This window comes from Geotrypetes seraphini, chromosome 2 (genome assembly GCF_902459505.1).
Source record: "Geotrypetes seraphini chromosome 2, aGeoSer1.1, whole genome shotgun sequence".
NCBI lineage: Eukaryota > Metazoa > Chordata > Amphibia > Gymnophiona > Dermophiidae > Geotrypetes > Geotrypetes seraphini.
The window spans coordinates 46,430,836-46,453,497 of NC_047085.1; the positions used below are offsets into that span (position 1 = coordinate 46,430,836).

The 22,662-nt window shown below is 41.3% G+C and overlaps 1 protein-coding gene across 2 annotated transcripts in view; it reads left to right on the forward strand.

Annotated features, from left to right (window-relative positions):
• The window catches only part of TAF2 (TATA-box binding protein associated factor 2), a 217,879-nt gene that overhangs the window by 185,182 nt on the left and 10,035 nt on the right, over window positions 1-22,662 (forward strand). For both annotated transcript variants that reach the window (XM_033934551.1, XM_033934550.1), the window contains exons 22-24: window positions 5,272-5,381; window positions 11,962-12,191; window positions 14,644-14,805. In XM_033934551.1, coding sequence (XP_033790442.1) covers window positions 5,272-5,381; window positions 11,962-12,191; window positions 14,644-14,805 — 502 coding nt within the window. The remainder of the gene's footprint in view (window positions 1-5,271; window positions 5,382-11,961; window positions 12,192-14,643; window positions 14,806-22,662) is intronic.

Below are 22,662 nucleotides of genomic sequence, written 5' to 3' on the forward strand. Positions count from 1 at the left end.
TCACTGCACAACAAAGTTTTTGCTTCCTGAACACTGCTGGGTGTTTCTTATAGAATTTTGGGTGCTGATCATGAATATTACATCAAAAATTACCCATCACGTACCATTTCAGAGAAATCTTCAATTTTGTCGTGATTTTTTCTTATATTTGGATGCAAACAATTTTTTCTCCCATAAGTGTCTTATCAACAACGGTTTGTGCCGCCTGGGTATGTCCATGCATAAAATCTAGCCAGGTTGGAAGCTGTTTTATGGAAGATGACATCCTGGGCATGTCTGGGCAGGTCTGAACGAGCTTGCGCTGTCTCACCATGCTATAATGGTGGCTTCCATACACCGATCCTGCTCATTTGGTTAATATAGATAGTCCGTGTGTGTATATAGTATCAGTATAGTAAAGTATAGTAGTATAGTAGCTGTAGCAATATAACAGTAAGTAAGCTTGATGCTATAGACGTTTTGGTGTCGGGCAATATGTCTCGTCGGTGTCGTAACAGCCGCGACACATTCTGCTATATCTGTGGGGAATATACACTTACGCCTCAGAGACGTTCGATGACTGCCCTTGTAAAGAAAGCCTATCATCTGTATTTTGGCTGCAAAATAGGTGATCAAGACAAGCAATGGGCGCCTCACATTTGCTGTGCGACATGTGCTGTTAGTCTGAGAGCCTGGCTCAGAGGTACTCGAAAGACGATGCCATTTGCTGTTCCGATGATATGGCGAGAACAGAAAGACCATGTGACGGACTGTTATTTCTGTTTGACTAATGTGTCTGGTTTCTCTGCCAAAAACAAGAAGTCAATTGAATATCCTAATCTGCCTTCAGCAATGAGACCCATGCCACATGATGACAGTCTTCCAGTTCCGAAACCACCAGAGGATTGGACCTTAGACGAACCAGATGAAGAAACTGCAGTGCAGGGTTCTAACAGTGACATTGACCCGGATTTTGAACCATCCTCATCAGGCGATCCACATCTGATAACACAGTCCGAATTGAACGATTTGGTCAGAGATTTGGGTCTGTCAAAAGCAAAAGCTGAGCTGCTAGGTTCGAGACTGCAGGAATGGTGTTTGCTATCACCAGGTACGAAAATTTCTGTGTTTCGAGACCGGCATCATGATATAACCAAATTTTTTGCAAGTCGACAGTCTCTGTTTCTGTTGTGACATTGAAGGATTGTTCTCGGTCTTTGGTTGTGATCACAACCCGGAAGAGTGGCGTCTTTTCATTGATTCGTCAATGTTAAGCCTGAAAGCTGTTCTGTTGCACAATGGCAACGTTTATCCTTCAGTACCTGTTGGCTATGCAGCACATATGAAAGAAACATATGAGAATATGGAAATGTTACTAAAGTATGTCCAGTATACCAGGTATAACTGGAATATCTGTGGAGACCTCAAAGTCGTTGCTCTGTTACTAGGACTGCAGCTTGGCTATACAAAGTACTGCTGTTTCATCTGCGAATGGGACAGCCGAGACAGAGAGTCGCACTATTCTAGAAAGAACTGGCCACTCCGTAAAAAGTTAGTTCCAGGACAGAAAAATGTAGCACATGAATCGCTTGTTGACCCGACAAAGATATTTTTGCCTCCTCTTCACATTAAACTGGGACTCATGAAGAATTTTGTGAAAGCAATGAACAAGGAAGGGGAAGGTTTTCGTTATTTAAGACAGATGTTCCCAAGAATAACTGATGCCAAGATCAAAGAGGGTATTTTTGTTGGCCCCCAGATCAGACATGTTATGAGTGACAAGCGATTTGAAGATCTGTTAGTTGGGCCGGAAAAAATTGGCTGGAAAGCCTTGAAAGACGTTGTTGACAATTTTCTGGGCAATTACAGAGCCCCAAACTACATTCAGCTGGTAGACAAACTTCTCAAAGCATACAAGAGAATGAAGTGCAATATGTCACTCAAGATTCATTTCCTCCATTCACACTTGGACTTCTTCCCCGCAAATCTCGGTGCTGTGAGTGACGAGCACGGTGAAAGGTTTCATCAAGACATAGCTACGATGGAGAAACGATACCAGGGCAATTGGAATCCGTCAATGCTTGCCGACTATTGTTGGATGCTACAACGTGATGCACCAGACACTGAATATAAAAGAAACTCGGGAGCAAAACACTTTTAATTCTGTTTCATTTAGTCGCTTGTGCGAAACGTAAACTTGACTATATATTTTATTGTCAGTAAACATAAAAATGTCTATTTCTCATAGTTCTTACGTGATGCAGTAAAACCAAAACCATATTTGAGCATACCAAGTTGGTACCTGTCATAATCACCAAAAACTTTTCAGGAATCAAGACTTAACCAAAAAATTGTTGTGCAGTGTATTATACCATGTCACTGATAGAGGTACCTTGTGCCTAGATGTATGCATTGTTCAGCTATATGTGTCAGTGCAAGGCTTGGCCTTCCCAACCTTGAGTTCACTGGATAAAGAAAATCCCTCGGCAGCAATCCGGTTCAGAAGGTCACAACAGAAAAACAATCCCAGATAACAGAGAAAAGTCTTAAAAGAAAGAAAAGCTCAGCCACTCTGGATATGCTTCAGTTACATCATTTTCTTTTATTGCAACTTTCTGTCATAGTAACATAGTAAATGATAAAAGATCTGCACAGTCCATCCAGTCTGCCCATCAAGATGACCAGAGTTGAATCTGGCACTCTGCATAGGTTCCACTTCTCCATGATTAAATACTTATATACCGTATACACTTGAATATAAACCTATTCAAATATAAACCAACATAAGTTTTCCTCTCCAAAAGAGGAGGGAGGAGAACTGTTAACTCAGATATAAACCAAAGGGTTTACTTTCAAGTGAATGGTAACTGTCCTCTCAAACCAATGATGGGCATGTCTTCCTCCACACACTAGCTCCCCATGGTTACCAGCATTTTTCTTCCTTCAGTTCCCCCTCCCCCCCATTTACTGGTTTTAAATGCAGCTCCTTCCATATATTGGTTGTTTACCCTGGGGCAATTGGAGTCTGTAGAAGGGCTGGCGGTTTGATGCTTGTCTACTGCAGGTAGTTGAAGGCTGCTGAGAAAGATTGGGAAAGCAGAGATGATCGGGTTTGCAGCAGGAGCTCTCCGGAGTGGTGGAGACCTAGGGTGCTGCGAGAAGAGATGCTTCAGGCTATATTGAGGCCTGATGGCAGAAACTCCTTCCTCCTTTGGCTGACAATGACAAAGACTGTTTCTAATGGCTTGAGTATTCTTTTTTTCCTCTTGATATTGACTTTTCCCAATCTCTTTCTCTATTTCAAACCACTACATACCTCATTGCCAACTTTTTGCTCTCATCCACTCACTATCCTCTTGATATTGACTTTTGCCAATCTTTCTCATATTTCAAACCACTGTATACCTCATTGCCAACCTTTTCCCTTCATCTGCTCACTATCCCTTTGTCCTCAAGCTTCAACATTGTCTTTTATGTTGCCAATCATCTCCATTTTGTTTAAGAATAAAAGAATTGCCATACTGAGACAGACGGAAGGTCCATCAAGACCAGTGCCCTGTTTCCAACAGTGGCTAACTCAGGTCCCAAGTAGTAAAACAGATTTTATGTAACTTATCTTAGGAATAAGCAGTGGATTTCCCCAAGCCATCTCAATAATGACCTATGGACTTCTCTTTTAGGAAATTAGGCAAACTTTTTTTAAACCCCGCTAAGCTAACTGATTTCACCACATTATACGTTGTGTGAAAAACTATTTTTCTGATTTGTTTTAAATCTACTACTTAGTAGCTTCATCGCATGCCCCCTAGTCCTAATATTTTTGGAAAGCGTGAAAAAGCGATTCACATCTTCCCTTTCCACTCACTCATTATTTTATACACCTCTTATCATATTACCCTGAGCCATCTCTTCTCCAAGCTGAAGAGCCCTAGCTGCTTTAGCCCTTCCTCATAGGGCAGTCACCCCAAACCTTTTAGCATTTTCTTCACCCTTCTCTGTACGTTTTCTAATTCTGCTATGTCTTTTTTGAGATACATCGGCCAGAACTGCACGCAGTATTCAAGTTCTGGCCGTACCATAGATTGATAGAAAGGCATTATAACATTTTCATCTTTGTTTGAGTGTGTCTCATCTTCATCGCCATTATCATGTTTGTGGTGAGCAGCTAAAAGCTAACTGGCTATATTACACAATAACTGGCAATTTTCAGTGCTGAGCGGCTAAATTTATCAGCCAAATTGGATTGCATAAATAGCAGTCTCCTCTTTGCCGTTTTAAATTTAGATAGTCAGTGCTGAATATTGACTTAGTCAATTAATTTTTTAGCATCCAACCCCTCCCCCCTCCACCCCCCCCCCAGATATTCAGTGCCGGGCACCGGAAATGTCCCAGCAGTGAATATCTGCGGTCAGCACCGACTGCAGGAATTATCCAGGCTGTTTCTCAGTGGCTGAATATTGGGCCCCCAGAGTCTGCGATAGCATCATTAGATTTTGAACCCTAATGAAATAATGTAAATTCTGGACATGACCAGGCTCTTCTAAATTGTAAATCGCATTACATAAGTTACATAAAAACCGCCATCTCTGGATCAGACCTTCGGTCCATCAAGTCCGGCGATCCACACACGTGGAGGCCCAGCCAGGTGTACACCTGACGTAATTTTAGTCACCCATATCCCTCTATGCCTCTCATAAGGAGATGTGCGATTCATAAATACTCATGTAATTTTAAAACAAGAGTTAGTGCCATAGTTTTGAAAAGCAGACAAAACCCTGGTTGTTTCCAGCGCTGCAGAGGGCTAGTGTTTGGTAGCTGGTGGGTAAAGTCTGGTGCAGGGTTTCTTGCAGTTCTTCCCTAGGAAACTATATATTTGGAATCTATGGGGCTTTGGATGAGGTGGGGGAAGGGAAAGTAGGGTGGAAAGAAGAGAAACCAACAAAATTCCAGACGTAACTCACTATAGTATTCCAAGGTAAAGTACACAGTTGAACAGTGTCTGCGGTCTTGTTCAAGACAGGAAAATTGGGCAGACTAGATTGTGTTTATCTGTTTCCACTCTTCCGTTTATAAACTTTGTTCTACTGTTGGGCCATAGGGAAATGCATATTTTCTGTTTATCTCTTTGGTATATTGAATAGATACAAGTTATTAAGTGGATTGACATGAAGAATTTTCTTGTACTATAATTTATTATTCCTTTATTTTGCTTTATCAGAATTCTTAAAATCTGAGTAGCAATAGAAGCAGTTAAGACATAAAAACTGATTAACAAAAATGTTTTTATCTTAGACATAAAATCCTTCACATGTTAACAAAGAATCCACCATTTACGAAAAATATGGAATCACCCTTGTGTAATGAAGATCTAGTAGATCAGCTTTGGAAACTTATGAATTCAGGTTTGTATTCAGCTTTGACTGGATATTGCTTTCTTTTACTATTTTCCCAGAATTTAGCATGTATACCACAGAGTGGCAGAAATTCTAGAGGCATCTATACACATAAATTACTCCTGATGGAATTCTGCACAACTACGCAGGACAGAATTTGCGCAGAATTCCCCATCCGCTTAGAATTCTACACATGTGTAAACCTTCTATTCAGTCCCTGTCCCTATCCCCTCTGCCCCGCACGGGTCTGGCCTCCCTCCCTCTAAACACCCCCTCCCCCAGTGAGATCAGACATACTTGCAGGCCTTCCAAGGAAGCAGCGGCGGCAGTTGGCTGGCAGAGGCAGCGCAGAAAACTTTTCAGGAGCTGGGGAAGGGATTAAAACCTTTTTGTAGCCTACATATGAAAAAGGAGAGGAAAGAGTACTAAATACTGAGCTCTTCAATAGGTGACTCAGAGCCTGGTGTCGTCAAGTAGACTTTAGGTACATAGAGGATAGGGAAATATATGGAAAAACAAGAGACTATATTGTAATGATGGACTGCATCTTACTATGGCAGGTAAAAAGAATTCTTGCTGAGAAATTCAGGCAATATGTTTCTAGGCATTTAAACTCCAGCTTTTATTTATAAAGCATTGATACCATATAATTCTTCTAGATTATTGAGATCAAATGACCAACATTTATTGGTCATTCCTTCACTTAAAATTATCAATACTCGGCGGCAATTTTTCTTTACTATTACGGCGCCTCAGACTTGGAATTCACTCCCACTTTACGTAAGAGAGGAAAAGAACTTGGAAAAGTTTAAGAGCAAACTTAAGAGTTTTCTTTTTAAAGATGCATTCAATATTTAATTGATTTGCCTACTGCTCTTCTGTTTATTTTTAAACCTTCAATTCAGTTTTGTCTTTCCCTTCCTGTTGTGCTTAACTTCTAATTGTTGACTCCTATATTACTTAGATTGTATTTCTTTCCTTGCCTTACCTATTGTTTCATTGTGTTAGTAAATGTATGTTTATTTTATGTATATTTTAACTATGTATTTTGCTGATCTGTACATCGCTTAGAATTTGGAATAGGTGATTAATCAAATTGTAAATAAACTTGAAACTAGAAGGTGGGGGTGGCATATGTATGCTGGACACTTACGGTAGCCATCCCCAGTAAAAGACATGAAGTGACAGTAGTAAAGATAGTAATGCAAATAACAATATTAGCAATACACTTCTTAGCAAGGCAACAGGAAGTGAGACTAAACAAAAAAGTAAACAAAAAATAAAATTGCCACTGAAAAGTAGCTGGAAAGCAATGACCACAAACACTCATAGTCTAAGCAACAAAAATCATGATCTGCAAGCCCTGATGATAGAGGCAGACTTGGATATTGTAGCGATCACGGAGACATGGTTCAGTGATTCCCATGGATAGGACACAAACGTACCAGGCTATATAATCTTTTTAGGAAGGATAGAGATGGTCAAAAAGGTGAAGGAGAAGCTCTGTGTAAAGACCAATATCCAAGTGACCGAAATGCAGGGGGCCTGGGGAAAGAAAGAAGGACTATGGATAGCTTTGAAAAGAGTACATGTAACTTCTATTTAACCGGGTGTTGTCTAAAGACCTCTGACTCAATCACAGCAATTTCATAAAGATCTTGTTGCAGATATCCAAAAGCTAGGGAAGAAAGGAGAGGTGCTGTTGCTGGGTGATTTCAACCTGCCGGATATTAATTTGGAAGTTCCATCTGTGAAATCGTAAAGAAATAGGGAGATAGTGGATGCCCTTCCAAAGCCTGTGCTCAGATAAATGGTGATGGAACCAACGAAGGAAGAAGCGTTACTGAATCTGGTGCTCACAAATGGGGAAAGTGTCTGTAATGTCTGAGAGGGTGCTGACCTGGGCAGTAATGATCATCATACGGTTTGGTTTGATATAACAGTTAAATGGGAGGCAGCCACACAAAACTCAAGGTCCTGGATTTCAAAAGTGTAGACTTTAGTAGCATGGGGGAATATCTGAAGAAAGAGCTTTGGATGGGAGGACATAAGGGAAATGGAAAAGCAGTGGTCCAAGCTGAAAAGAGCAATAAAAATGACTATAGACCTTTATGTGAGGAAAACAAACAAAAACAAGAGGAAAAAGAAACCGATGAAAGTACGATGAAACCTTATGCCCAATGTGCAGCGGAGGCCAAAAAAGCAAACAAGATGCTAGGAATTATTAAAAAAGGGATGATTAACACGACTAAAGATATTATAATACGTTTGTCATTGACGGACATCTCAAAAATGCATTACGAGAGCACAAGAACGTCTGCTATTCCCATCATGGGAGTAATGCTGTGGAACAAATTAACTGGACCACTAAGGATATTCAGCTGTTTAAAAAATACTTAAAACTACTCTATTTTTAGAAGCTTTTTAATAAATGATACGTTGTTTAATGCTGGTTTTAAGATGAATGATTCTGTAAGGATTTATGAAATCTTGGTTTTACGATGTAACTATTCACTTGTACTTTAAGATATGTGTATAAGTTGTATTCGTTTTACTTTATGTATGTTACTTCTGTAATGCCATTTAGGAATAGGCAGTTAACAAATTTTTAAAATAAATATAATGCCTCTGAATCGCTCCATGGTGTGACCTCACCTGGAGTATTGCGTTGATGACAAAGAGGATGGAATTCCTCTCGTATGAGGAAAGACTAAAAAGGTTAAGGCTCTTCAGCTAGGAAAAGAGAAGGCTGAGGGGAGATATGATTCAAGTCTACAAAATCCTGAGTGGAGTAGAATGGGTACAAGTGGATCGATTTTTCACTCTGTCAAAAATTACAAAGACTAGGGGACACTTGATGAAATTGCAGGGAAATACTTTTAAAACCAATAGGAGGAAATATTTTTTCACTCAGAGAATAGTTAAGCTCTGGAACACGTTGCCAGAGGTTGTGGTAAAAAAGGATAGCGTAACTGGTTTTAAGAAAGGTTTGAACAAATTCCTGGAGGAAAGTCCATAGTCTGTTATTAGGACATGTGGAAGCCTCTGCTTGCCCTGGATCAGTAGCATGGAATGTTGCAACTCTTTGGGTTTTGGCCACCATGAGAATGGGCTATTGGGCTTGATGGACCATTGGTCTGACCAAGTAAGATTATTCATATGTTCTTATGATATTGTTCTCCAGACTAGTGGCAGAGAAAATAAAGGCAAAAGAATAGGTGTTCATGAAATATAAAAATACTCAACAAGAGGAGCACAAAAAGAGGATGAAAATGAAAGAAGCCAAGAGAGAGATATGTCTGGCAGGAGAGCAAATGGCTAGAAATATAAAAAAAGGGCAACAACTTTTTTCAAGTATATTAGTGAAAGAAGGAAGACGAGAACTGGAATTGTGAGAAAGAAAGAAGCTAGAAACTGCTATGTGGAGAGTGATGATGAAAAAGCAAACGTGCTAAACAAATACTTCACGGAAGAAACAAATGTTCACGGAAGAAAATCCTGGAGAAGGACTGCAATTGACTGGCAAAATTGCATGTGAAAATGGTATGGATTCCGAGCCATTTACAGAAGAAAGTGTTTATGAACAACTTGAAAAATTGAAGGTGGACAAAGCTATGTGACCGGACAACATCCATCCAAGGATATTGAGGGAGCTCAGAAAGGTTCAGGTGGCTTCACTTAAAGATTTGTTCAATAAATCCCTGGAGACAGGAGTTGTTCTATGGGATTGGAAAAGAACAGATGTGATTCCTCTTCACAAAAGTGGTTGCAGAAATGAAGCGGGAAACTTACAGACCTGTAAGCCTCACTTCAGTTGTTGGAAGTGTTGCTAAAGGAGAGGATAATGAAATTCCTAGAATCAAATGGGTGACAAGATCTGAGACAACATGGCTTTACTAAAGTTAAATCGTGCGAAACAAATCTGATTGAATTCTTTGACTGGGTAACCAGAGAATTAGTTTGAGGAAGTGTGCTAAATATAATTTACTTAGATTTCAGTAAAGCCTTTGACACAGTTCCTCATAAAAGGCTCTTGAACAAACTTGACTGGCTAAAGTTAAGCCCTAAAATAGTGAACTGGATTAGAAACTGGTTGACGAGCAGACTCCAGAGGGTGGTGGTTAATGGAATTCACTTGGAGGAAGGAAAGGTGAGTAGTGGAGTGCCTCAAGGATCGGTGTTGGGGCCGATTCTATTCAATATATTTATGAGCAATAATTTATAGTCTAATTTTGCTGCCCAATTCTTCACATGTTCATATATATCTTTACTTATATATATATATGGACTTGTGAAGAATTGAGCAGCAAAATTGGACTATAAATTAAAAGGTCCACAGCAGCCATCTGAGGATCCATTATACAATCTTTTGACTGATAATGGTGTTATAGAAGATGTAAAATTTAGTCAGTCTACTTTAAGCCATTTTGTAGCTTTGAGTTTATTCAGGTTTCAGCGTGAATTTTTTTAGCATAGATTTTTAAATACCTGATGCATATGCAAAGCAGTTTGAGGCATCCAACACTGGTCTCCATACCTAAAGAAAGATATAACCCTGCTGGAGAGAGTGCAGAGGCGAGCCACGAAGCTAGTAAAAGGTATGGAAAATTTGAGCTACAAAGAACGCCTTGGAAAACTGGGACTGTTCACTCTCGAAAAGAGGAGACTGCGAGGGGATATGATAGAGACTTTTAAAATATTAAAAGGATTCGACCTATCTTGGCCTCCGCGTGTGCGGGTCGCCGGACTAGATGGACCTAGGTAGGGTCTGATCCAGTGAAGGCATTTCTTATGTACTTATTAGGCATTAATCTTTTTCAAGCGTAAAGTAAAATGTGTGCTAAAAATAAACATACACTTTTACTTACCTTGTTTTACCTGTACTGAAATCACTTCTCATCAAAATTTGCAAAACCACAGTATACACAACACAGTCACAAATATCTAAAAACACGGCCTTTTAAGAAATCCCGACCAGGGATCCAAAGAGACTCATAGTATAATAATAATACAAGTCACCCAAAACAAAGACATTGTTAATGGACAGCTGCTATTTTTGATATATTGCCTCAGATTGTATATATAATTTGATAACTTTGGGCTCCTTTAACGAAGTCGCGTTAGCGGTTTAACACACGCTGAACAGCCAGACGCGCTAGCCGCTACCGCCTCCTCTTGAGTAGGCAGTAGTTTTTTGGCTAGCATGGGGGTTAGTGCGTGATTAATAGTCGCACGCGCTAAAGCCGCTAATGTGGCTTCATAAAAGGAGCCCTTTATGTAGTAAGTAGGGTTCATAGACAACGGCGCGAAAGACAAAAGCGCACGCCGACAATTGAGCGCAGCACGTGCCGCTCTAAATTACAGTTTTTAGGGGCTCCGACGGGGGATTTTGTTGGGGAACCCCCCCAGTTTACTTAATAGACATCGCGCCGGCGTTATGGGGGGTTTGGGGGGTTGTAACCCTCCACATTTTACTGTAAACTGAACTTTTTCCCTAAAAACAGGGACAAAGTGAAGTTTTCAGTAAAATGTGGGGGGTTACAACCCCCCACCCCCCCACAACGCCCCCACAACGCGGCGCGATGTCTATTAAGTAAAGTGGGGGAGTTTCCCCACACACACCCCTATCGGAGCACTAAAAACAGTAATTTAGAGCGGCGCGGCGGCGCGCGCTGCGCTCAATTGTCTGGGCGCACCTTTGTCCCGGCACGCTTTTGACCTGACACCAGTAAGTAGAATTCTTTGTAACATAGTTAACGCTGCACAAAATTCTATGCAACAATAAGTTGCCTGTAACCTGCCTAGAACTCTAATTAATGAGGATTTGGCGGGATATGAGATTACACATAACATAATAGTGTGCACGCTTATGGAAGCAATTGTGGTTTATGGTTTTTATTTATATTCCACTTTATACAAAGCGGGTTTCAAAAACACATGCATGGTTTAAAAAAAAACACACATTGCAGAACACATGCATGCAAGCACGAACTTGCCTTAACTGCCTTGTCCTACATAAAGTACGCATCATAAACAATCCACCCCACCCTCACATACAGTACTCTCCCACACGCCACAAATAGCCACCCTTGTCTCTTTGTATCATTTATACGTTCAAGTTATAACACTATATTGTCTTCTCTCTATTTTACATGATGAACTTTTTTTTACATTACATTAGTGACTTCTATTCCGCCTGTACCTTGCAGTTCTAGGCAGATTACATCAGAAGATAACTGGACATTTCCAGGAAAAATTACAGTTTAGGGAGCTGGTTATATAAATTGAGTCTTTGGGAGAACTTAAGGGACAGGTAGAAATTTGAGGATTACATCAAAAGAAAAACTGGACATTTACGGGGAAATTACAATTTAGGGAGCTGGTTACAAAGTTGAGTCTATGAAGGGGAGTTAGAAGAGGAGTAAAAATTTGATGGGGAATTTTACAGGGGAGGGGGAAGGGGGAGGGGTTCTCTAGTCATATATCAACCTAAAAGCAATTCTGTCACTGAACTGACGATTGTAAAAGATTAGTTTCTGTACCATGTACAAGTAGGTTGCAATATTTGAATGATTCCTCCTCTTTTTAGGAACTTCGCATGACTGGAGGCTTAGATGTGGGGCTGTGGATCTCTATCATGTACTGTTTGGACTCAGTAGACCCTCTTGTCTGCCACTACCAGAGCTTGGCTTGGTTCTTAATCTGAAGGAAAAGAAGGCAGTACTTAATCCTACTATCATTCCAGAGCCAACTGCGATCGTTCAAGAGCCTCTGCCCAATCCTAACTTTCAGAGTCTGTTCCCTGGATTTCAAAACACTGTAAGATCTCTTTATGTGCAAAGTGGACAGTATATTTTGGGTTGTAAAATCATGTGTAAAGATGGAAGATGCTTCTACACTGACAATATGTGATGCCAGCTTTGGTGCTATACCCACAGGTTAGGAAGCCACTTTATTTTAAAGGTTTAGAATTGGAAGATTTTGTGCTTCTTTAATTTAGAGAAAATAGTGGTAGTATTTTCTTTAGAGTGCATGTCCATGTAATTATAAAATTTCATGTTTATTTTGTCAGTAATAATAAAATATACCATGATGTGTTAGTCCAGTGGCAAAGAAAAAACTGCAGAGCGGAATGTACAAGGTGCAGGAATCTATTAAAAGTCTATCCAAAATTGTAATCCATAAAAATGGCTCTCATATACATGGAGTGCGGACCCAACATGGTCCGTGTTTCGGAAAAACACTCGTTCCTCAGGGGTCTGGTATGTCTGATGTATCACATATAGAGAGTCATGCGGAGAACAACGTTGTGATATAAAATAATCAAAGTTTTAGAATTGGAGGCAAGAAATTCTCCTTCTAGGCTAATGCACAGGGTGAATACTGCTACCGAAAATGAAAGTATTCACCCTGTGCGTTAGCCCAGAAGGAGAATTTCTTGCCTCCGATTCTAAAACTTTGATTATTTTATATCACAGCGTTGTTCTCCGCATGATTCTATATGTAATACATCGGACATACCAGACCCCTGAGGAAGGAGTGTTTCTCCGAAACACAGACCGTATTGGGTCTGTACTCCATGTATATGAGAGCCATTTTAATGGATTACAATTTTGTATAGACTTTTAATAAAGATTCCTGCATCTTGTACATTCCGCTCTGCAGTTTTTTTCTTTGTTTTGGGTGTTCACCTTTTACTGCAGACCCGTTGGATTTTTCTTTGTCCAGTGGCTCAGGTGGCAATTTCCATAAATGAAACATTCCCTATTCATACTTGTATCGGGTCTTCTGTTTCTCATGCCAGCTGGATTTCATTGGAGGAGGTAGAAAACCACTGTCATTATGGTTGGTTTCATAGTCCTTAATTGTAGGGTTATGGAATGAGCCCTACTGCATAGCCTCCAGCTGATGACTCTCACTGCAGTAATCAGGCATGCAGAAAAATTAAAGCAATAGAGGGGACTTCAGTCCATCTCCATTTCTTGCATAAGTCTGAACTAGAAATAATCAAGTAGAAACTGGGATTCCTTTAAGAACTAAAAAAAAAAAAAAAAAAAATCTCATTTGACTAGGCTTATAAAAACTTCGCATATTTTCTAATCTAAGAACACATTTACAAGGATATTGATATACTCAGATGCATCCAGATTGACTCAGGATAGAAGAAAGAAGTTTCTGTTGCTGTATCAAGAAGTGTTGGCCCTTTTGGCTAAATTTCAATTACAATAACCTTGTAAATATGTTCTTAGATTAGAAAATATGTCATCACAGCAATGTGCGCCATGGGATATTTAAAAAAAATATATATATAGGAGAAAAATCCCAAGTAATTGCGAATGAAGTCTCATGGTGCCAGATCCTACTCATGATTCCGATTTAGTTGGAAGTATAGAAGGAAACTGTTGTGTGAAAGAAAATCAATATGCTAGACCTTGTTAAAAGGTACAGACTGAGAAGTAATTCTATAACTGTACCCATAACCAGATATACACACGTATGCACTTAAGTGCAAACACGTATGCCACCCAAAGAGCTGGAATAAATGTGTGTTCCTATATTCTAGAGATATGGATATAAAGTGTAGGATTCTATAAAGTACTCATGTAAATGTGTGCCCTGCCCATGTCCCACCTATGTGAATGCCTATCTGCTAACATCAGAGATGTGTACATAGTTATAAAACAGCACTTAACATGGCATATTGACATTTTTGTCCATATGTGCACATATGTTAGTATTCTAAACATTTAGGCACAAGGGCCAAGTCATGAATGACTTATGGAGGCCACTACTTTCATGGCAGTGGTTTGCCATTGTATTCTCCATTTATCTTTACCCATTAGCCAAGTCTGGGTATTCGTTTATCGACTGAAAATAAATGTATGGCTGAGTTGGCCAGAGGCCAACTACCTGTCAAAAATTCCATACTAGCACAGGATTTGAACTCAGATAAGCAATCTACTGATTGGACCATGAGACCTCTTTCACCTATAATTGCCACATAAATATTAACGCCTACTATGTAGAATTACCCTTGATGACACAGTTGAAAAATAACAATAATCATCCTGATCATTGTGATGATTGTTCAGTTCTTCCAGGTTTTAATTTCATGTTTAGTTTGTTAAAAGAAAGTCTAAAATTCTGAAGTTTTAAAACAAATTTTCATAAACAAATTTCTACTGTGTATAATCAGTATTTGTTTCATATATAGGATGTATTAAGCACCCTCGTTTTCTCGTCAGATTCTAACTCAGCTCTCTTTATACAGCTTCAGGATGATGACCTCTTTGTGAAAGAAGAATCATGCATTGTCCCTTTTCAACAGCAGGGGATAAAAAGGAAGGCAGACACACCACTTGGATCACCATTAGAACCTGGTCAAGTGCTGGAGAAAAATGAGGACAATAGTAAAGTCAAACTAAAGATTAGAGTATGTAATATATTTATTTATTTGTAGTATTTATATACCACTTATATTCTAAGTGGTTTCATTCAGGTACTCAAGCATTTCCTCTCTTTGTCCTGGCAGGCTCACACTCTATCTAATGTACCTGGAGCAAATGGGGGATTAAGTGACTTGCCCAGGGTACTAAATTCAAGTGCATTTATTTAGCCGTTGTATCTCAAAAATATCCATGTGGGGATAATTTTATATAGAATTGGTGGAAGGATCTGTGTATATTAGAAAAGAGGGCTCCCTAAATCTGCCCTTATATTTTACAAACAAAGGAAGGGGCCATACAGTTTATAAAATAGGCATATATCTATCTTCCCCCCACTTCAGTTAACATACACAGAAATGTGCATGCTAGATTTGTCTGTACATTTTGAAAATGGTGATTGTAGTAAAGATTTCATATTTCATGTTTATTTAATATAACACAAATCTAGAATTAAAATCTAAGTGGTTTACATTCATTGAATAAGTAAGAAAAACAGAGAGTGACCAAATCAAAACCGTGACTGTATATAAGAATGCCATGAAGCATGATCCAAGGCCCTCTGAATAAGTCCCAGATGAAAATGCCTGATCAAAATAAATGTTTTTCAGGGTAGTTTAAGTTTCTTGAAAGACGTTTCCAAATGGATGTCTAAGAGCAAGCCATTCCAGGGATGCAGTACTGAAACGAGTGTTTTGTGCAGTCTGAAGGATGTGTAAGTGGGATGGAATTACAAGAATAGTGTGCTGTGTGGAATGAAACAATCGCAAAGATGTATAGGGTATAAGTGAACTGTTAAGTGAAATAAAGGTAAACAAGAATAAAAATTACAAAGAGAAAGTGTACCATATAGCAATAGTGACAGCTTTCTGATATTTCAGTGTAGAGAATGACATGGGGACAAATTTTTCCCCGTCCCCGCGGGAACTCATTTTCCTGTCCTATCCTGTGAGTTCTTTTCCTGTCCCTGTCCCATTCCTGCAATCTCTGTCTTCATCTACACAAGCCTCAAATACTTTAAAATCATAAGTGATTGAGGTTTGTGCGGTTAAGGTAGAGCTTACAGGAATAGGACAGGGACAGGGGCAAAACTCACGGGGATGGGAAAATTGAGTTCCTGCGGGGGACAGGGAAAAATTTGTCCCCTTGTCATTCTCTACTTCAGTGTTCTCTGTGCAACAGTCCAGAGACATAGTCATACACCCAATTTTGCGTGGGCCTGAGCCCAAGATGGGTGGGTAGAAGAACCCCACCCCACAGGTGATCTGGTCTCTCCCTCTCCTGCCCAGGTGATCTGCTCTTTCACCCCCTCCCTCCGCGGCATACCTTTTAAAGTTCAGATCTTCACTTACAGCGAGCAGCTGGCCCCACAACCCTTCCATCTGATGTACTCCACCTAATCGGAAACAGAAAGTTGCATCAAAAGAAAGGCTGTGGGGCAAGGCATGAGAAGTACACCAATCACGCTTCTTGCTGCCAATGAAGATCAATTTTAAAAGATACATGGGAGAGAGAGGTATTGGGAGGTTTTTTTAGCTTGCAGGATCTGGAAATCCCCTCCACCTATATCACTATGCCACCGAGTCTGTCATGATTGATTACTTATTTATAGGATTTATTAACCGCACAATTCAGAAGTACTTGGCGGTGTGCAAATAACATAGTTCTTCCTCCACAAACTAATCTAGCGACAAGAGCAGCAGGCCAGATTGTATTTAAACATTGTATGGGAATGAACTGAGCAGTCAGAGCCAAGTCTTGAAACGTTAGAATAGCCATTCAGTTACATCTACTCTGGATTCTGTACATGTGATGATTTTTATTTCTTTTTTTTTGTAATTCTTTATTTATCTTTATTTGAAATTTCTTTGTGTTCTCTTGCTTTAACTTTCATGTGTTGGCATTGTTCACTGATATTGAAAGAACTGATGATATTATCCAGACTGTCTTATTGATACTGATGGTGATTCCATATACTATTATTTATTTCTGCTAGTCATTCATATGTTTAACTTTTTTAATTGAGATATCATTTCATTTTGTCTTACACTTATTTTTAGTATTATTTTATTCTAATTTCATATTTACATGTGCTATTTTAATATTTAATTTATCTTTTCAAGTTTGTTTATAGGTATATTTTTATATTGTTTTTAATAGACCTCTTACACAGGGGTTACACTAAAACACAGCCCATCGGTCCTTCATTAAAGCTTGGATACCAATCCACTCTTGGAGGCTTGTGCTTTTTTGTGTGTGTGGCTTGGTTTCATTTGATTTGTATCTCTATCTCTCTGGCTGCTGTGATGGGTAGCTTAGATAGCAACTCTAGTAGATAGGAAGAAGTAAGGCCAATGACTGATCAGTATCAAGAGTGCAGAGTTTATATCAGTTTCATATTACCGGTATATGCTGTTTATCTCGGTGAGAGAGGGAAAGCCATCTTAAGGTTGAGATTAAAGAATAAATTGTTGTTAGCAATACTGTTGAATTGTTGGTTTAATTATGTGATTGCATCACATATAACTGCCAGTAGCCCTGTTTGTAATGCCAGTGTTCAATCATAAAGGAGTGTAATCTTCACAGAGCAGGATGTGTGGCTCTGGCCACTTGGGCTGATTGGATGGGCCATGGAGGTCTTTATTTGCTGTCACTTACCGTGTTTCCCCGAAAATAAGCCCTAACCTAAAAATAAGCCCTAGTCCTGGGATTTGCTGGTAACTCTTCAAAACCCCCCCCCCCCCACTGCGCAGCCAAACCCCTGCTGACCCTCCATCCTTCCCACCCTGCCGACCATGAGCGAGCCCTACCTTCAACTGAAGTAGTGTCAGGCCGGCAGCACTCTAAACAGGCTGCTTGGCCTTGTCCATCGGGGATTTCACTCTGCCGCATTACTGATGACGTCATCAGTTGAAGATAGGGCTCGCTTGCGGTCGGCGGAGTGGGAAGAATGGAGGGTCAGCAGGGGTTCCACTGCACGGGGGGGTGGGGTGTGCTCAAGGGTTCTGCTACACAAGGGATGGGAGTGAGGGAGGGAAGGATGGATAGAAGCTGGGCAAGGGTTCTGCTGCATAAGGGATGGGAGGGAGGGAAGGATAGAAGCTGGGCAAGGGTTATGCTGCACGAGGGAGGGAGGGAAGGATAGAAGCTGGGCAAACTTCTGCTGCACAGGGGGATGGGAAGGAGGGAGGGGGAGAAAAGATGCTGCACATGTGGGGGAGAGAAAGGAACGAGGAAGAATTGGGGTGAAAGAGAGGGAGGGAGAGAGGATCATGTGCATACCCCGAAAATAAGATCTAGTGCCTTTTTTGAGCCTCAAATGAATATGAGACACTGTCTTATTTTTGGGGAAACACGGTACTATATTACTATGTTATCTTTCCCATTCAGACCACTCCGCTTTTCTAGGCACTTCAATACATCATGTTATGTATACCCTCTTATTACCCCCTTTATAATGTACTTTACACAAATCCTCAATATATATACGTACTGTATATGCCATTTTTAGACGCATAATGGTGCATAAGCATTATAAAATTTCCCCCTTAAAGAGATAAACAGTAGATAAAACTGCTATTAACTTTCACAAAAAATGCCCCTTTAAAATGCTTTCTAGTGCAATAGGTGAGATATTCTAGATAAGTGGGTTGTGTCCCCATGGCTGTGTGCCATCTACTGAAGGAATCCACTCCAAATTTTTTCTCTGTGCCTCTGTTGTACTGCAATGGGCTCCTTAGCTCCACCTACAGTTTTTCCCTTCTGCCCGCATGCTAGTAGGAGTGTGTTTGTTCTGCTCTCCATTTTATTTGATGTTTTTACATCCCTTTTTTCCGGGGGGGGGGGGGGGGGGGAGGTGTTGTGCTCGGAGCAATTATTCAGCTCTGTCTGCATTGAGATCACAGACTTTGGTCTGCAGCTGACAGGCCAATCCCTGGTGGTACCTGTCAGTCAGCCTGCATTTGCTTCACTAGAGCTCGGAGCCGTCCCCAGCTTTCTCCTTCTGTCAAACAAAAATTCAAGCGTAGGCTGTTGGGGCATCCATAGGAGACGCAATGATGTCTCACAGGGTGCTGACTGTGTCTTCTCACCTCCACTCATCCCTTGGTGCTTGGTGGCTTCCCCTGCAGTCTCCCTGCAAGGTGTTCCATTGAGGATTTCTTTCTGGATCGTGGTGATGACAAATTACAGCCTTTCAGAGGATACCCTTTCAGAGGAAATAGTCAATCAACTGGTTTGAGCTGAGAGCCATTTGACTGGCTCTGATGTTATTGCAGAAGACTCTGGAGGGCCAAGCGGTCAGGGTCTTCTCTGACATTGCGTGGCAGTAGCCTATGTCAACTGCCAGGGAGGGACCAAGTGTACCCCTCTAGCTCAGGAAGCCCGCCTTCTTTTTCTGTGAGTGGAATGCTGCCTCCAGGCGCTCTCAGCAGTGCTTGTGGTGGGAGTTGACAATGTTCAAGTCAACTTCCTCAGCAGACAGCCTTTGGATCCAAGCGAGTGAGCCCTGTCCTCAGTAGCGCTCCAAACCATAATATGGTGCTGGGGTTGACCCCCCCTTTTATCTCATGGCCATGGCAAAGAACAAGAAAATGGATCGTTTCTTCAATCGAAGATCTGAGCCCAGGAGCAAAGTCTTAACACTCTTGTGCAGCCATGGCCTCAGTAGCTTCTCCTGTATGTCTTTCCTCCCTAGCCCATTATAGGCCAAGTCATTCGGCGGATTGCAGTCCATCCAGGCCTCATCATTCTGGTGGCTCCAGATTGGCCTCGCAGATTGTAATACGCAGATCTGATGCGTCTTTGCAAGAGTTGTAGCCTTTGACTAAGCGCCAATCCGAACCTGCTTACGCAGGGTCCGGTCTGCATGAAGGACCTGGGACGCTTTGATATTGCAACATGGCTCTTGAGCTCGCAACCTTAGAAAACAATGTAGTGTCTCTTCAGGTCCAGGTAGCTGGGCTTGCTTATTTTAGAGCCTAGGATCATAGTTCCTCTTTGACACCGCAACAATACCAGATGCAGTGGAAGTGTTCAATGGAGTAATAGAGGACAGCCTCACCACATTAGAAGTGGACTTGGACCAGGTATACTACCAGATTGACAAACTTAAAAGTGACAAATCCCCTGGACCGGATGGAATTCACCCGAGGGTCTTAAAAGAATTGAAGGTTGAAATCGGAGAGTTGTTGCAAAAACTTGCCAATCTGACAATTAGAACTGGACAGATACCGGACGACTGGAAGATAGCGAACGTCACGCCAATTTTCAAAAAAGGATCGAGAGGAGAACCGGACAACTACAGACCTGTGAGCCTTACGTCTGTCCCTGGAAAGATGGTTGAAGCACTGATTAAAGATAGCATAGTCCAGCATTTAGATACACACGACCTGATAAAAGCAAGTCAACATGGCTTCAGGAAAGGGAAATCATGTTTAACGAATTTACTTCAATTTTTTGAGACCGTGAATGAACAAATTGATAGTGGAAAACTGGTGGACATAATATACTTAGACTTTCAGAAAGCGTTCGACAAAGTTCCACACAAAAGACTTTTCAGGAAACTACAAAGCCATGGAATAGAGGGGGATATACAAAGATGGATAGGCAAATGGCTGGAGAACAGGAAACAGAGAGTGGGCATAAATGGGAAGTTCTCCGACTGGGAGAAAGTGACTAGTGGTGTACCCCAGGGCTCGGTACTTGGGCCGATCTTATTTAATATCTATATAAATGACCTAGAAGAAGGAACATCCAGCGAGATCATCAAGTTTGCAGACGACACAAAGCTATGCCGGGCAATCAGATCGCAAAAGGATAGCGAGGAACTCCAGAGAGATTTGGATCAGTTAGAGAAATGGGCGGAGAAATGGCAGATGAAGATTAACGTGGAGAAATGCAAAGTGATGCATTTAGGCAGTAAGAATAAGGAACACGAGTATAGAATGTCAGGTGCAACTCTAGGTAATAACGAACAAGAAAAGGACCTGGGTGTACTGATAGATAGAACCCTGAAACCATCAGCACAATGTGCGGCGGCGGCAAAGAAAGCAAATAGAATGTTAGGCATGATAAAGAAGGGAATCACGAATAGATCGGAGAAGGTCATAATGCCGCTTTATAGATCAATGGTGAGACTCCACTTGGAATACTGTGTCCAACATTGGTCTCCCAACCTAAAGAAGGATATAAAACTGCTGGAGAGGGTGCAAAGACGAGCAACAAAACTAGTAAAAGGTATGGAGAAAATGGAATACGAGGATCGACTTAAGAGACTGGGATTGTTCTCCCTTGAGAAAAGGAGACTGCGAGGGGATATGATCGAGACCTTCAAAATACTGAAAGGAATCGACAAAATAGAGCAGAAAAAACTATTTACATTGTCTAATTTGACACGGACAAGAGGACACGAAATGAAGCTAAGGGGGGACAAGTTCAGGACTAATATCAGGAAGTTCTGCTTCACTCAGAGAGTAGTTGACACCTGGAATGCTCTCCCAGAGGAGATTATTGCGGAATCAACCATCCTAGGATTCAAAAGCAAACTAGATGCACAACTCCTTACGAGAGGCATAGAAGGATATGGGTGACTAAAAATTATGCCAGGTGTACACCTGACAGGGCCTCCGAGTGTGCGGATCACCGGACTTGATAGACCGAAGGTCTGATCCGGGGATGGCGCTTATTATGTTCTTATGTTGACATCTCATCCTGTTGTTGCTAGATTTCGGAAGAGGGCTTTTTGCATCAGACTAGTTAAACTGCCGTTCCCTTCCTGGGATCTCAACCTGGTGCTGTCTAGCCTCACCATGGCTTCCTTTGAGCCCCTTTGGGATGCTTCCCTTTTGGACTTGACACTCAGGACCGTGTTTCTGGTCGCTCTTGCCTCTGCATGGCGTGTCTTCGAACTTCAGGCTCTTTCTTGAAGGGAACCTTTCCTCTGCATCTCAAGACTGTTTCTGGTCGCTCTTGCATCTGAGCGGCATGTCATAGAACTCCAGGCTCTTTCTTGAAGGGAACTTTTCCTCCACATCTCGGAGACTGGGAGTTCCCTACATGGTTCCTTCCTTCCTGCTTGTGGTTTGGTCGGCTTCATTCGGCTGGCTCCCTCTTCCTGCGCCACCTACCTGAAGGTGTAGGTTGAGTTTTGGCTCTTCTTAAGTGGTCTGGACACCCTCATGTGTCCGTACTCTGTTGGTGCACAGATCCCCACCAGCCATTTTTTCCCTACTGATGTATAAATCCCCGCAGATCTTCCCACCACCGGTTGCTGTAGCTCTCTGCTGACTAGGCCCCCTATCAGTACCAGTCAGTAGGGATCTTGAGGGCTTACCAGGAGTTGAGCTCACGCCAGCGTTCCTCCTCCCAAGGATTGTCCTTAAGTCCTAGTTTCCCAGGACTCTCTCAATGTACTATTTTCTCTGGAAAGTCTGAAATAGTGTCTCCCCTGTTTAGGGTGAGTGAAGTTCAGTTCAAGATCTTTAAAACCCTCTAACCCGAAAGATGGGATTTCCCCTAGTCCTGAGGGTCTCTTATTAAGTTCTCAAAAGCAAATCAGTTCACTTTCTTCTTTTAAGATTTCTTTTATTAGCAGTCACCCCAATTGGAAGGATAGGGGATATCTTAGACCTGCTACCACCCTTCTAGTCTTTCCACACTGACTAGATCCTCTTCAGCAGGATTGCAGTTCCCCCAGTCATACCCCCCTCCCAGAGATGGCTCCACAAGGGGACAAGGAGACCCCTGGTTCCTGGGAAGGGATGTACACCCTGTCAAACTGCTGAAGGTGATTTCAGCTTTCCATGTTAATCAAGAAGTGTGTTTGCCTGTTCTTCAGCCTAGTGGTT